The sequence below is a fragment of the Seriola dumerili genome, unplaced genomic scaffold (assembly GCF_002260705.1).
Source record: "Seriola dumerili isolate Sdu_G_001 unplaced genomic scaffold, Sdu_1.0 BDQW01000169.1, whole genome shotgun sequence".
Lineage (NCBI taxonomy): Eukaryota > Metazoa > Chordata > Actinopteri > Carangiformes > Carangidae > Seriola > Seriola dumerili.
This window is the reverse complement of record NW_019174424.1, coordinates 2,346,013-2,360,211: the sequence shown is the minus strand read 5'-3', so window position 1 is coordinate 2,360,211 and position 14,199 is coordinate 2,346,013. Positions and strand designations below refer to the sequence as shown.

At 41.5% G+C, this 14,199-nt stretch overlaps 1 protein-coding gene across 1 annotated transcript in view; it reads right to left on the bottom strand.

Moving 5' to 3' along the window:
* LOC111227115 (protein kinase C alpha type-like) overlaps window positions 1-14,199 on the bottom strand; it is a 101,147-nt gene that overhangs the window by 33,451 nt on the left and 53,497 nt on the right. Inside the window, exon 4 of the mRNA XM_022752520.1 lies at window positions 570-681. Within this exon, the coding sequence (XP_022608241.1) occupies window positions 570-681 (112 nt within the window). The remainder of the gene's footprint in view (window positions 1-569; window positions 682-14,199) is intronic.

Genomic DNA, 14,199 nt, shown 5'->3' with positions numbered 1-14,199 from the left:
GAGAGAGGGAGGGAGGGTGATGGATGGAGAGGATGGGGAGAGAGGACAGAGGAGGTACAGTGAGGGACAAAACGGAGGAGAGACATGAGGGAAAAATGTAAAGGGAAGTAAAAAAAAAGATGACACAGAGGAGAAAGGGAAAGAGGAGGATGTGTGGGAGTAAAAGGAAAATAATGGGTGTAGCAAAGAGGGAAGAAAGAGGGAAGGGTGGGAGGAAAAAGAGAATCAAAATGTGGAAAACGCAGTGCAGGATGGGGTCATACATGCAGAGACAGAAGGGGAAGAGTTGATAGAGCAGTGTGGGTGGAAAGAATGGGAGCAAAGAGAGGACTCAGCGGGTCGGGACAGTGAATTCTGCCTGTGCCTCAGATGTGGCTGAGTGTAGTACAGTACCAGTCTATTCCCATCTGTTCTCATTAGGGCCGGGTACAGGACAGAGACCAGCGCAGCATATTTGACACAGGTGCACACTGCACACACACACACACATGCATACACACACACACACACACACACACACACACACACACACACGCATGCATATGCACACGGATTGGGTGTGTACTCACTGTCACATTTCATCCCTTGGTGGATGAGTCCGTACAGCAGCGAACCGCAATGGTCGCAGAAGGTGGGACTGCCGTACGAGTGGATCTTGAACTTGTGCTTGCTTCTGGGGTCCTGGGCAAACAGGAAGAAAAACACTGAATATATTTTTGTAATTTAAATGCAATTAAAACAGACAATAATAACAGGACAGCTTCATACCCTTTGTGGGATGAGTATATCATGTGTTGTATATGTTCTAGTGAAAACTAAGTGTGCAACATATTCTCAAACTTATCATGCATGTATTCTGTAGAATAGCCTTTTTTTTTTTTAAAGCAAGACAAGTCTTCTCTTTTTTCCCCACTACACACTTCATGAGAAGGCTTCACATTTGAGTTGTTTCAAACAGGCAACAATTAAGTAAAGACTTAGTTCTTGAGGTCACAAAGCCCTCAGGAGAGAGATTCAGAAGGTATAATTTGGGGTAAACAGAAACCTCTTTTGGTTCAACTGTTACTGTACAAATTTTTTTTTTAATAAATTGGTATAAGAGTCTTTGAAACATTTCTGTTAAAGGAACCAGAAATAGACCTTTGTTACAACATCTGTTTGTCACTCTACTGCTTAATATCTCTCTCAATGATTCAAGGAATAAATGATTTCAAAGAGCCTCCAAGTTGGACTTTTTGCCTCATTAAGATACTAAAATGAGATCCATGTACTGTAGCTGAGTTTCAGCTGCATGATTTGCAAATCATACGTTTTTTTGAAAGAAGAAAGAAAGAAAGAAAGAAAGAAAGAAAGAAAGAAAGAAAGAAAGAAAGAAAGAAAGAACGATCCAGATGGAAAGGATATGTCAGGTCCTTATCAGTGTGTGGGAACGTGTAAGGTTCAAGTGTTGTCGTGCTTGGTGTCAGTTCTCTCAATCTTGTCATCCTGGAAGCCTTCCCACCATCCGCCCCGTTTCAGTCTTCAAATGTTGTTAAGGCACAAATACACACCTTACAGTGATCCTGTAGTGCCAGGGGCTAGCGAAACTGAGCAACTGTTTATCTTGGCCAGAACATCTGGCACTGAGGCTGAGTAAAAATCAAGCTAATGAGCAATTGAGGGATTGACGCTCTGACAGGTTTCCAAGAAAACAGGCCGGACAGTAGAAACTGTGAGATTTTATAAAAAGTCTGCGTGTATGGTTGGAGCATTTGTGGCGGGATTTGTTATTCTGCACGTCCAAGTTTCACTTGTTGGAAATCGATTCATATATTTTCCAGTCAGTATTGTGATAACCGAGGTTAGCTAATTTCTACAATCACCACAAAACAAACATTGCTGTAATTAAAGCCCTGCAAATGAGTGTGGATAAACCCCCACCAGCGTCGCCTCCATCATGCTGAAATGTGTCAGAATGGCTGCATGTGTAATTATACAGGCCACTGACTGGGTAAGTGGGCCCACATCATTGAAAAGTGCCCTTTTTCCACAAACACAAACGCTAAATCAAGCAAGCAACATGATGAAAGAAGGAGAGTGTGAACGAGATGCCAACAGAGAGATGTGGAAGGAAAGTCTGTGTATGAAAGAGGAGGGAGGAGGAGGAGGTGTGATTGGCAGGGGAAACAGTCAAGTGGCGTGAGGGTCCCGGAAAAGTCTAATTAGCATGTTCTCCTTTTAGTAAGCTTGCCTATTTCTGCGCCTTTCCTCTAGCCTTTCCTGGAGGCTTTTCTTGAGAATAAAAAAAGATGGCGTAGTGGTCATGCCCCTTGTGTCCTGACTGAGTCTTCTCTCCTGGGTCCTCCCTCCTTCTTCAACCCATTACCCAACTTTTAAATTGTGGAAACATTGTGGAATTTATCTTAAAAGAGGCTTGCTCGGTGAACAACAGCCTCCAGGGACATAGACAGCAACAGAGGAGATATTATCTGCCCACTCTCCACTTCTTTCTCTTTCCTTGACTTTATCAGCCCTCTTCCTCACTATCAGCCCTCTTCCTCCCCTCCAACTCTCTGGACAGCAAGCCCCGGATGTTTCTCACTTTCATAGCAAGCTTTCTCTTCTCTCTCTCTCTCATCTTCCTTCCTTTATATGTTTTCTCTCTTTTACCCCATACCATTGTCTCTTTGTCTGTACCCCCCCCACCCCCCACCCCATGCTCTTGGGAACATGGGTAAAATTAAAATGAAAGGGTTTCCACTCGCAGTCATTCTCAGTGTCCGACTCAGTGCAACCCCATGGAAGGAAGAGGCAGGGTACGAAGCCATAATCTGCTCGTCTCGCTCGGCTTCTGCATGTGTGTGTGAATGTGTGTGCATGATTGGATGCATGCACCCCCCCACCCCATGCTCTTGGGAACATGGGTAAAATTAAAATGAAAGGGTTTCCACTCGCAGTCATTCTCAGTGTCCGACTCAGTGCAACCCCATGGAAGGAAGAGGCAGGGTACGAAGCCATAATCTGCTCGTCTCGCTCGGCTTCTGCATGTGTGTGTGAATGTGTGTGCATGATTGGATGCATGCATTAATTCCACCCTTTAGGCCATCTTAGAGCCTTGCATTGGTGCAGAAACCCGGAAAAGTGCAGATGCACGTTACAACCAAAACTGAACAATTGCTCAGACACACACAGATAAGTCCTTTGTCTCTCCCTCTCACCTCCTTTGACCCAGAATGATCTGTCTCTCTCCTTGCTCTCAAAGCATCAAGAGTTCAATGAGATTTAAAAAAAACAACAGCTCACCAAAGCACATCCTCTAAAATGACCAAACAGGTGAAACAAAATCTCTCTGACAGGAATTACTGCAAGGTTGTTGTATTGGACGTTATTATTAATGCTGGTATTCCACATACAGTAACACACTGCAAAACACAAAAGTAGGTTATGAACCATAATATGTAAGCTTCTTTCTCACACCAGCAGCAACATGATGTTTAAGGCTCTTCACGCTAAACGATTTCAAGACTCGCCTTCCCTTTCTTTGTGTTGATTATGTATCAAACACAATAATATGCATAATATTACATGTGCAAACGCTTGAAGAGGCAGAACACTTGGCAGCTTTCATTGTGGCCCACGTTGCCACATTAAAATGTTTGATCGAGTCAACACACATTTGTAGATGCTTTTCATTTCTTCCAGCAGAGTCAGAGGCCCCTCGTTGCACAAGGCCTTGAAAGTCCTTCAGAAACACATTATTTGAATGGCAGATACTGTCGCCAATTATTTTTTTAATATATTTTTTAAATAACCGAGGACTTTGACAGTGAAACTAATTGTTCACAAAAATCTCTACACACTGAGGCCATGGCTCATGGGCCCTTTGGACCCCTGGGCCTGGTGTAAGTGCTCAGTGATCCATCCATGGGTGAAACGAATGGCAGCTGAGAGAAGACCGAAGGAAACTCATCCTTGCTTTTGTCTTGCCAGTTCACTCAGATGCACATGCAAACATGCATGCACACAAAAACACCACAGAGCGTTCTCTTCAGGTTTGTTTCAGGGGATCGGTTTATTATATATACTATATGCTGTATATATATGTTATGAGAAGCATGGAACATGAAAAAAAGGAGTTTAGTTATTCAGCTGAAACTTTGGTAAATACATGTAAAAAATTGTAAGTTATTGCAAAATACATTATTATTATTAATATCAAAAAGTGGAGTGTGGCACATCTAAAAATTGAATTTACAATCAGCTTAGTCAACATTTCACTCTTTATCTATCAAACATCCTCTCAGCCATTTAAATATTGGACATCATGCAGCGCCGGGCAAAGATGCTGGCGGACAAACTGTCGACACAAACAGACAGAGCTGCTGAGGCGAAACCAGGAGGGAAGTTGTTTGCAGTGAGGCGAGATGATACCACTGCACAACTCCTCGGAGCGTAACGAGAGCCACATCAAGCAGAAGAAGAGGAAGAAGTCGATGATGGGAGGAGTGAGACAATGAGTCAAACACGGGTCTTGCTAATTATAGTCAGGCATTGACACTGCGCACTGCCACTGGAGGTAACAATATCTAATTACTAATTGGATATTATCGCCATAAAAAGAGAAGGGGAGAGCGAAGAGGCAGATGTGATTCATGTCCGGGGTTAATTGGTTAACAGGCGACCTTTCATATCTGCTTCATGCAAATTGGGTTGATGGCTACAAAGTGTAATGTATAGTGTAATTTCCTCTTATGATGTTTCATAAGCAAAGGCATTTTTCAGTCTGTGATCTTCATCCATGTTTGATTTGATATGATTGTGATGAGAGGCATCCCGCCCACTGAAGTGTCCCTAAGCTACAAAACGCATCTCTCCAGGGCTGCTGGAAAAAAGCATGTTTGCAAGCGTCCAGTCTTCTTCTTCTTCTTCTTCTTCTTCACTGACTGTGACGGCACATTGCAATCCTTCTTTATGTATTATGCTGCCAATTGCTGATCAGCAGAATTGGCAGCAGGACTGAGTATCACATGACTCGTGCACAAAACACAATCAAAACAGGGACCCACTCACTGGTCGAAAACTCTACGGGGTACCTTTAATTTATATACCCGACGTGATAGTATAATACAATGTGGTGGATCAGAGTGGGAGACAAGAGTGACACAACACCTCTCAGCTTACCGGAACAAAGACCAGCATATCAACATTTCTTGCCAAGTTTGACAAGTTGTTTGCAAACTGGTCTGTGATGTACTGAGTATTTGTACTTGAAAAAACGACTATTGATCGATTAACAAAATAGTGGCATATTAATTTTCTTTTGATCGATCAATTCATTTTTGCAGCTCATCATAATCACTACAGCTTCGAGAGGTCACCAAAGAATAAAGTTTAACTATGGATCGTGATGATCTGCAAGCAGACACGACCTAAGGGCTTATTTTACAGGAGGACAGTCTCCTTTTTCCCTCCATGATTTGTCTCTAATTCAAACACATGCCAAGGCGGAGCTGCCATCAACACTTTGAACGTGGCGATTGAACCATCAACCTCGTAATTAATGGCTGACCTGCTTCACACCACACCTGAGCCACAGCTACCTCTGACTGAAAGCAAAAAGAGTCTTCTATCTGATGTAATTGTGCAGCATAAAAAATGTCATCTTGGATTTTAATGTTGAACTCGTGGCATATGATTCAACATACTGTACATACTGGAAGCTGCTGTAAAGTGTAAAGTGTTTTATTTTAACTTTAAAGCCATGAGCAAGAATTTAAGAGAAGCTTTGTAAACATGGTTGTAGGAAAGATATCTGTGGTGTCTGAGAGAGACACGTTTGACAGGTTGACAAAGCTCAGCAGAGAAAAAACTTGACCTTAGCCCGTCACTTCCTCCAGTCGGGTCTGATCTCAACAGTCAGCACAGTCGAAGCGCTGCTACTGGGAAGAGCGGGACAAGACTTTTATAACAGAATTTATGAATTTAGACATCCCAAATCCTCACCGTAAGAATTCAGAATCAACATACAAACAGCCTGGATGAATAAAGTGATGATGCAGTGAAGCTCCATGAGGGATTTTTCTATTTATTGTTTTACCAAACAGTCAGTGGAGCTATTTATGCACTACACAAGCACACACTGAGTAATAGCAAAATGGTCCCCAGACATCACTGGAGGAAAATTAAATCTTTCAAAAACATCAGCAAACAGAAAAAAACACTGGAAAACTACAATTAAATTAAAAGACCGGAATCATACCATGAGTGTGTGTGTGTTTGTGTATGTGTGTGTGTGTGTGTGTGTGTGTGTGTGTGTGTGTGTGTGTGTGCGTGCTCGGAGGGGCTTGGGGGAACAAAGTGAACAACTGTACAGTTGCTATGGTGATAATGGGTTAGAGAAAATGCAGTGATAGATAGAGTTTGCAGAGAGAAAGCAAACAGCGAAGGAGGAAACCAAGAAGAGAGTAAATCACTCTGTGGCTTGATAAAATGACGAGTGTGCAAGTTTCTGCAGGCATGTGCTTGAAAGACAACGGCAAGAGACGAAGACCACGGAGCAATACAGACAAACGATGACATCTTCGCTCTCCTCAAGGCTGAAACTCAGCTGCTCGGCTGAAACAGAGCAGACCGTGCAGGGATGTAGCCGAGAGGATTCTCAGTTATTCTCTCCTGGTGGTTTGGCCCAAAAACAGCTAGTGTTGTCAGGCTAGTATTAACACACACTGCCCACAGCCTTGACTGAACAGGCAACAGTCTGACCTGTAGTGGTGAAGGGCACGCGCTGCATATTGCACTCAAAGACGGTTTAAAAAGAGTGAGTCTGCATGTGTGTGAAGATCTGTCAGCGAGAGCAGGACAGACAGAAAGTGCATTTTTATGGTGTTTACAAGCAACTGACTGGCATAGAGAAATAAATAATGTAATAGAAAAAAAAAAAGAAAGTAGAGAGATTGTGAAAAACAAAGAGACGTCCTTAAGCGCTGACTGTCGCAACTGAACAGAAAGATAAAGAAAAGATGGACAGCAACACATCTAGAGACAAACAGAGTCACATGGACAGAACAGGACATGGACGTCAGAGACGAGGCTCGGCAGCGTGTGCGTGTCTGTGGGTGTGCGGGTGGGTGGCATCAAAGTAACACCAGATCTCCAGGCCAAGAGTTGACACTTTGCACAGTCTGCCAGCCAGCGACCGTGGGCCTCACCGAACAGCCTCGTGTCCACAATGCGGAGACAAGCTCCTGTCACTTACACAATTACACAAAGGGAGGACGAACAGCTTCACCTGCCAAACCTGCTGGCATCACTGTGAATGTGATGTATGTTGATAGGAGGAAAAAAAAACACACACAGAGAGAGGTACACTGTTGCTCATAAAGTTGGAATAAAATATTTTTTACCTCTTTCCATGAAATGATTGTGACAATGTGATTTATTCTTGACAGAAAAAGTGTATATCTTCTCAAAACTTTAGTAGTCAATCTCTTCCAAAGTGATTACTGATGCATTTAAGTAGGAATAAACAGAAAACAAAATTATTCCAACTTTATGGGCAACAGTATATATTTCCTAATGTGTAAGAACTTCAATATGCGATATTTCAGCTACAACGGCCTAAAACTGCGTGACTAACCCCTGATGACTGAGAGCGTTTCAGAAAACACCTTGATCTTCTTCAGCACATTTCCAATATTGTGCAGAGTCGTTTAAGGCTGCAACCAATGATCATTTTGATTATTGAGTAGCTGATTTTCTTCTTTACTAATAGATTTTGATTATAAAATTATGGAAACGAGTGAAAAATGCCTATGTTTGAGTCCAGCATTAGCCAAACAACAGTCTAAAAATCGAAAATATTTAATCTACGATCATATATGACAAAGAAATGCATAAAAATCCTCACAATCTGAGAGGCTAAAATCAGAGAATATTTGGCATTTTTGTTGGAAAACGACTGAAACAATTTATGTTAATCACCATATGAATTAAGTTGTAGTATCCCTGCAGCTTTTAAGCTGTTTAACTATTAACTATTAACTAGTCATTTTATGTCAATCTTTAATGCATTTAATTCAAGAGAATTTCATGTGTCAGAGATGCGAGACGCTCCAGCAAAGAACAGGGTTTTTTCACAAAGCAAATTTACTAGCAGTGCTTACACACAGATATTGCGAATGGCAGCAGCGTCATGTTTTTCAAATGAATGAGCGCTGCAGTGCTCTCGCATGCAAATGTATGGATTACAAGCATGATGTATATATGAGCAGAAATGATCATGATCCTGTTTGCATGCTGGTGAAACAAGCCCCCGGCCCCAAAGAGTAACAGAGTAACAGAAGAGACAGAGAGAGAGGCTCCAGAGGTTCATTCTAACTGTGCAGAATTATAACCAAGTGCTGCTTTACCATGTTTAAAAAGAATTTTTTGTTTGTAGTCCTCAAAAGATTAGTCCACTGATGTCAAACAGACAAATCGTAACTCGTCTACAATCTCTCTCTCTCTCTCACACACATACACTCAGACAGACACAAACACACACTCAAGTGCACACTTGTTCAAATACAGACCCTGACAGCCACCCCGGTGGAGATTGGCTTCACGCGATCAATTATGTCACTCGTGGGAACTAATCTGTCTACTGACACTGATAAAAACAACCATGAAGCAGTGACTCAGTGGAAGAGAAAGGAAGAGGGAGGACAGAGGTTGGAAGGAGCTGACATGAGATATATCAACAGCAGAAAATAGTGGCAGACACGATGAGCGTGAGGAATAAGGGCGAGACTACAGAGAAGGGCAAAAGCAGATAAAAGTAGAAAGCTGGGAACCACTACTGCTTTAAAAACAGTACAACAACCTACTCATAGTATACATCATCTCTTCTATCAGCTCCCAGCTGACTTTTCACACACCAGAGATGACTTACAATGACAGCCACAGCTGTTTGTTGTCTTTAGGTAATCTGCATCTTCACACGATGGCTGTATAGCGAGAAACTGGCACCTGTATTGACTATCCATCACTGATTTAATTAGCCGGCTGACGTCTGTCTCTCTCTCTCTCTCTCGCTCCACCTGCAGCCTGTTAGTGGTTAATGGGCCATCGGCTTCAGACTATCCCACTGTAACCTCATTTATGTAGAAGACAGATTTATATCCTGTAAATCACGCAGCAAACACAAACAGGGAGCTTTAAACACTGATCTCAAAGGAGTCATATGAAACGAGTGTTAGCTTTGAGGTTGCTTCATGCACATTAAGACTGTATTGAAGCTGCACTGACGTTATATGAAGTGATGGTTTGCGTGTGTGTGTGTGTGTGTGTGTGTGTGTGTTGGTCTGCCTCTGGCCTGCCTGTTCTTCTCTTGGCAGTAAATGCATGTCTTATATATCTGTCATTCGTTGTGTGCCTCCTCTGATTGTACGCCTCTCTAGTCTTGTTAGTGAATTAAACATCAAAAGGCATTAGGATATCAAACACACCACTCACATACATGCAAACATGCACTGCCACATGCGCGCACACACACACACACACACACACACACACACACACACACACACACACACACACACACACACGATATGAATGAGCTCATTAGTGGGAAATGGTACAGAGAGCAATGTCAGCAATCTCCAAGCGAGCTCATTGGATTAAGAGATAGAGTGATTTTTGATGATGAGATGTGTAGTTGATTATGGAGATGATGCTGTTCTCTATGTACCAGTCATGAGAGGAAGTACTTCTCCTGGGTATTTTAGAGAGGAATATGGGTTGTGATATGGATTGCAATACATAATATTATGCAACAGTTTCAAACAAACAGAGTCATCATAGAGAGAGGGCACACACCAGTGGTGAATGAAGTACTCAGACCTTATTGTTGTTACTATATTGTAGTACAGCAATAGATAACATACAATAAAAATACTCATTACATTACGTTGCTCCATAACAAGTTAAAGTCCTGCATCCAAAATTGTAAAAGTAAAAGTTTTATGTGACTGAGATATTATTATACATTATACATGACATTATTAGATTGTTAATACTGATGTATCAATGTGTAAGTAAAATTCTAATGTTGTAGCTGGTCATGGTAGAGCTAGGTTTCAGTATTTTATATAAAGCTAGTTTAGTTTATTCCAGGGGTTCCGAAACCAAGCGGTCGGCCCCAAGGCGTCACAAGCAAAATCTGGGGCTTTATGAGATGATTAATGGGAGAGGAAAGATGAAAATACATTTTAAGCTTCTTTTGTGAAATAATGAATGATTTTACCTAATTTTGGCCTTCAACTATGGTGGCTCCTAAGGACTAAGCACATACAAGAGAGAAAACATAAGCATTAAGGAAAACGGATGCAGAATTGAGAAATGCAACAAATATGAGAACACATAGACCACAAGTTGGCCTCCGTTTATCACTCCTGTAGAAAGTGATAAAAGTGAGTTTATCTCTTCCTTTACAGTGATAGAGTTATGGGCTTGATTTGGATAAATTACAATGTTACAGAAAGACTTTCTTTATAGTTGAAAATGACTATAGTAAAGGATTCATCTGTTATCAAATCTGTAAACTACATTAAAAAGAAAAAAAAAGGAAAATTCAATATACACCGCACTGCCTCTGTTGATTGTTTATTGAAATGTTATATCTGTACATATAAGAACCCCAACATTTGCTTTTGCAAAATGTTGTTGAACTAAAGTATAAATAAGTTTTGTTGTTAATACCTTTGAATGTACTTTTTCCCTGTTGATACTGCCTTGTGCAATGTGTTTAGACAATGCTGTATTTGACTATGGTCATGTCAATAACACCTCTTTGAATTAGAGTTTCTATTCAACTTCACCTTCAAACAAACTGGTAGCACCAATATTATATTTCAACTCTGAGAAATGTTATCTTCCAAAAGAATTATAAAATATTTCAACACACCATGGACAACAGAGCCAGTGGTAATGGGGGCTTGCAAAGATAAGAGAGTGTACATCGACTGGCCGGTCATCTCCGGAGCCGAACTGTGAGCTGCCGAGATAACCGTCAATCTCATCCGGCAGGATAAGCTGACCACAGAAATCTAAATGGTTACTTTCTCACCAAGAATTTTGCTACAAAAAGTCTGATGGACCAGCAATTCAAGCCCATCACTCCCCCTAGCATCACGTAGCAATCCATGTTGCACATGTTTTCCCGTGTATTTAGTTACTTTCCACCACTGACACACACAGTGAAATCAAACCGAGCAGACACAGGTGTCGGGGTCCTTAATCCTTCCCTGCCGCGCTCTAATTAACAGTAGAGGAGCGATCCAGTGTTCAGATGCATTCACACTGCACCTCTGAACACCACACACCCTTTCATCACAACCCAACTTTCATCATCAAACGCTGCATTTAATTAGACTGACTAGGATATGAGGCTTGCTTTTATATGCATGGGTGTGGGGATGTGTGTGGGCCTCTCTGTGACATGAGCTGCAGCTAAACCTTTGTTGTATTCACATAGAGGCCAAGCTGGGGGCTTTCAGTCTGCGAGAGTATCATCACTTCCTGGGTGCTCCGCCATCTGATTGGAGGTCTCTGTGGCTGCAGTTGTCAGGCACCATTAGGACACACCTGTGGTGATAGCTCCATCCCTGCTCATTGGTAATTGAGCTAAACAGTCGTGAGAGAAACTGAGCTGTTCAGAGGATAGTTGACTTTGTTGAGAGGTAGTAGAGAATCCCACTTAGAGCAACAGGAATCCAGGCTTGGCACTGTGCCCATACTAAGCCAACACCAATGGCTACATGCAGAATGTAAATTACTCCTGTTACACATACAGTAGTGCATACAAAGTGTGACTTGTTGTATCAGACCTGGGAGGTGAATGTTTGAGCTTCAGAAAAACCAAGCAGGTGGTACTTTTTGACTCTCATAAATGAAGATCACATGGTGTTATCCTACTTATTTGTTAATTTGACAGGGAGTAGATTAATGCTGCATTATGCATTAAATTGTGTCCTATGTGGAATTAAAACATCTTAAAAGTCTTAAATTGGTGAACCATGTATGAAACTCTCCAAACCTCTTCATGTGGTTAGAAAAACAGACATGTTTTCAGCTTTATGGCAATGTTTTTATTTTTGTTTGTCTTCTTCCTGATAATCTAATGGGTTTTTAAATGGTTCCTCTACTGTAAGAAGTAGGTGAATTTTCTGAACCCATAAAGGAACACTTAATGCTTTACAATATCTGAAAAATCAAAATTGCCAAAATTGGTAGGAGGTATACAATTTGTATTCAATCCTATCTCACTGGGTGCCCCTTCTGTGTGTTATGGCAAAGACAAACATCCTCATCCCATCCCCTCCCCTCCCCGCAGGAGTGCCCCAAGGATCAGCACTGGGCCCCCTTGCTCTTTGCAATACACGTGTTACACCACCTCCTTGGATCTAATTATTTGCTTGCAAAAGGTTCTCATATCACTGCTATGCTGATGACACCCTAATATACCTAATATACCTCCTAACACCTCTCACACCCTTACATGCCTAAATAGTAGTTATTATTCACTTATGGTGCACTTCTTTATTTAAATAGATTAATGGGATTTGGTGAAAAGCAAAAGAGCCCATTTGCCAATGATTCAGATTTAAACCCAATGCCAAAATACAAACTGATAACTTCAATGAGGAAATCTGCAAACTGTCTGAAGGTGGCAGTGTCTGGAGGTAACACTTCTAATCTACAGATATTTAGCCAACACATCTTTTCTTGTAAAATGTCTAGTTTTTTACTTTATTACTTATTGACAACTCCTGTTTTTATTACATTACATAATACGGGATCTTTGTTGGACAAATGAACTTAACCAGAAGATTATAGTTCCATCCCCTGGACTGGCAGAATAAATATGGATAAGGAAAGGTGAAGAGCAGCCTCATATGGTGCCTTTGAGTCAGGCCCTTAACCCCTTAACCCCCATCTGCTCCAGAGCTCCAGCTCAGAGCCAGCAGGTTAGACTGTGGTTGTACTGGACAGCTCCCAGTGTGTGAGGAGTGTGTGAGTGAAATTTCCCTGCATAAATAATGATAAAACCCATCTAAAATACTGAATCAGTTAGAGAAGAGGTAAGTCTCAGCAATCCTACAAAGCATCAGTGTCACTCCTGCTTTCTCTGTCCCATCAGAGACTACAAACATGTCCAATTAGGAAAACATCACAGTCAGGAATTAACTAAATATACAAACACCACATTATGCATAAAAGGGACAAAAACAAGAAGACCTTTAGCAAGCAGGTAGAGCTAAATATAATGAGGGAGGAAGCAGGCATGCAGAGAATAATTGCTGGCTAAAAACATCCAGAAAGTGTTCTTTCTCGCTTTTCCTGATTGCTTCCATCTCAGTTTCAGCAGTGAAAAATTATACACGCTGTACTGGATTTTCACATTGGGTAGTTTTACAAGGACGCAAGCCAACTATTACCATAATGTCAGAGAAGTTTAAGAAAAACACAAAAACTTCTTAGGTCATCTATCACCTGCCTTCCCACAGTGCTTTGCAGCAGTCCCCATTTTACCCCCAGTTCCCCCGGTGTGATTATTAAAGCTTTGACTTGCAAGAGAACCAGACAACTGGCTGTTAACATACCTGCACGTTAATCACTGCGACATCGCCACAGAAACCAAGGAGGACGGGCCCCAGGTGGCTATCTCTCTCCCTCTCTCTCTCTCTCACACACACACACACACACATACGTACACACACACACATGTAAACTATTTTTAACCAGAGCACAATATAAACACCAAAGACAAGGAAGTGTACATGTGCAGCCAGGGGTATTCAATTAAAATTCAGAGGTCCAGTTAGACACAAAACATCTGGAACCTTGGTCCGGGTTGGTGTAATTAATAACATCTTTAATAATAATTACATGTTCTTTTCTCATTTCAAGGAAAATAAGGGCTGTAATAACTACATAATAACTATATACAGAGAGCATTTGAGAAATGTGTATCTTAAAATACAGTGCTTAATTTTTGAAAAAGTCTTGCTGAGAGCTTCACCCATTGTAGCGTTTACAATACAATAGGTTCTAATACACCCTCTGAGAAGTAGTACTCCTTCAGAGCAGCCTGGATGCTCCAGTGGGGCTAGCCCGTTAGCATGCTAACTTCAGTAGAAGCAAAGAACTGACAGAAATAGAAGCAAAGCAAAGGGGTTGCTT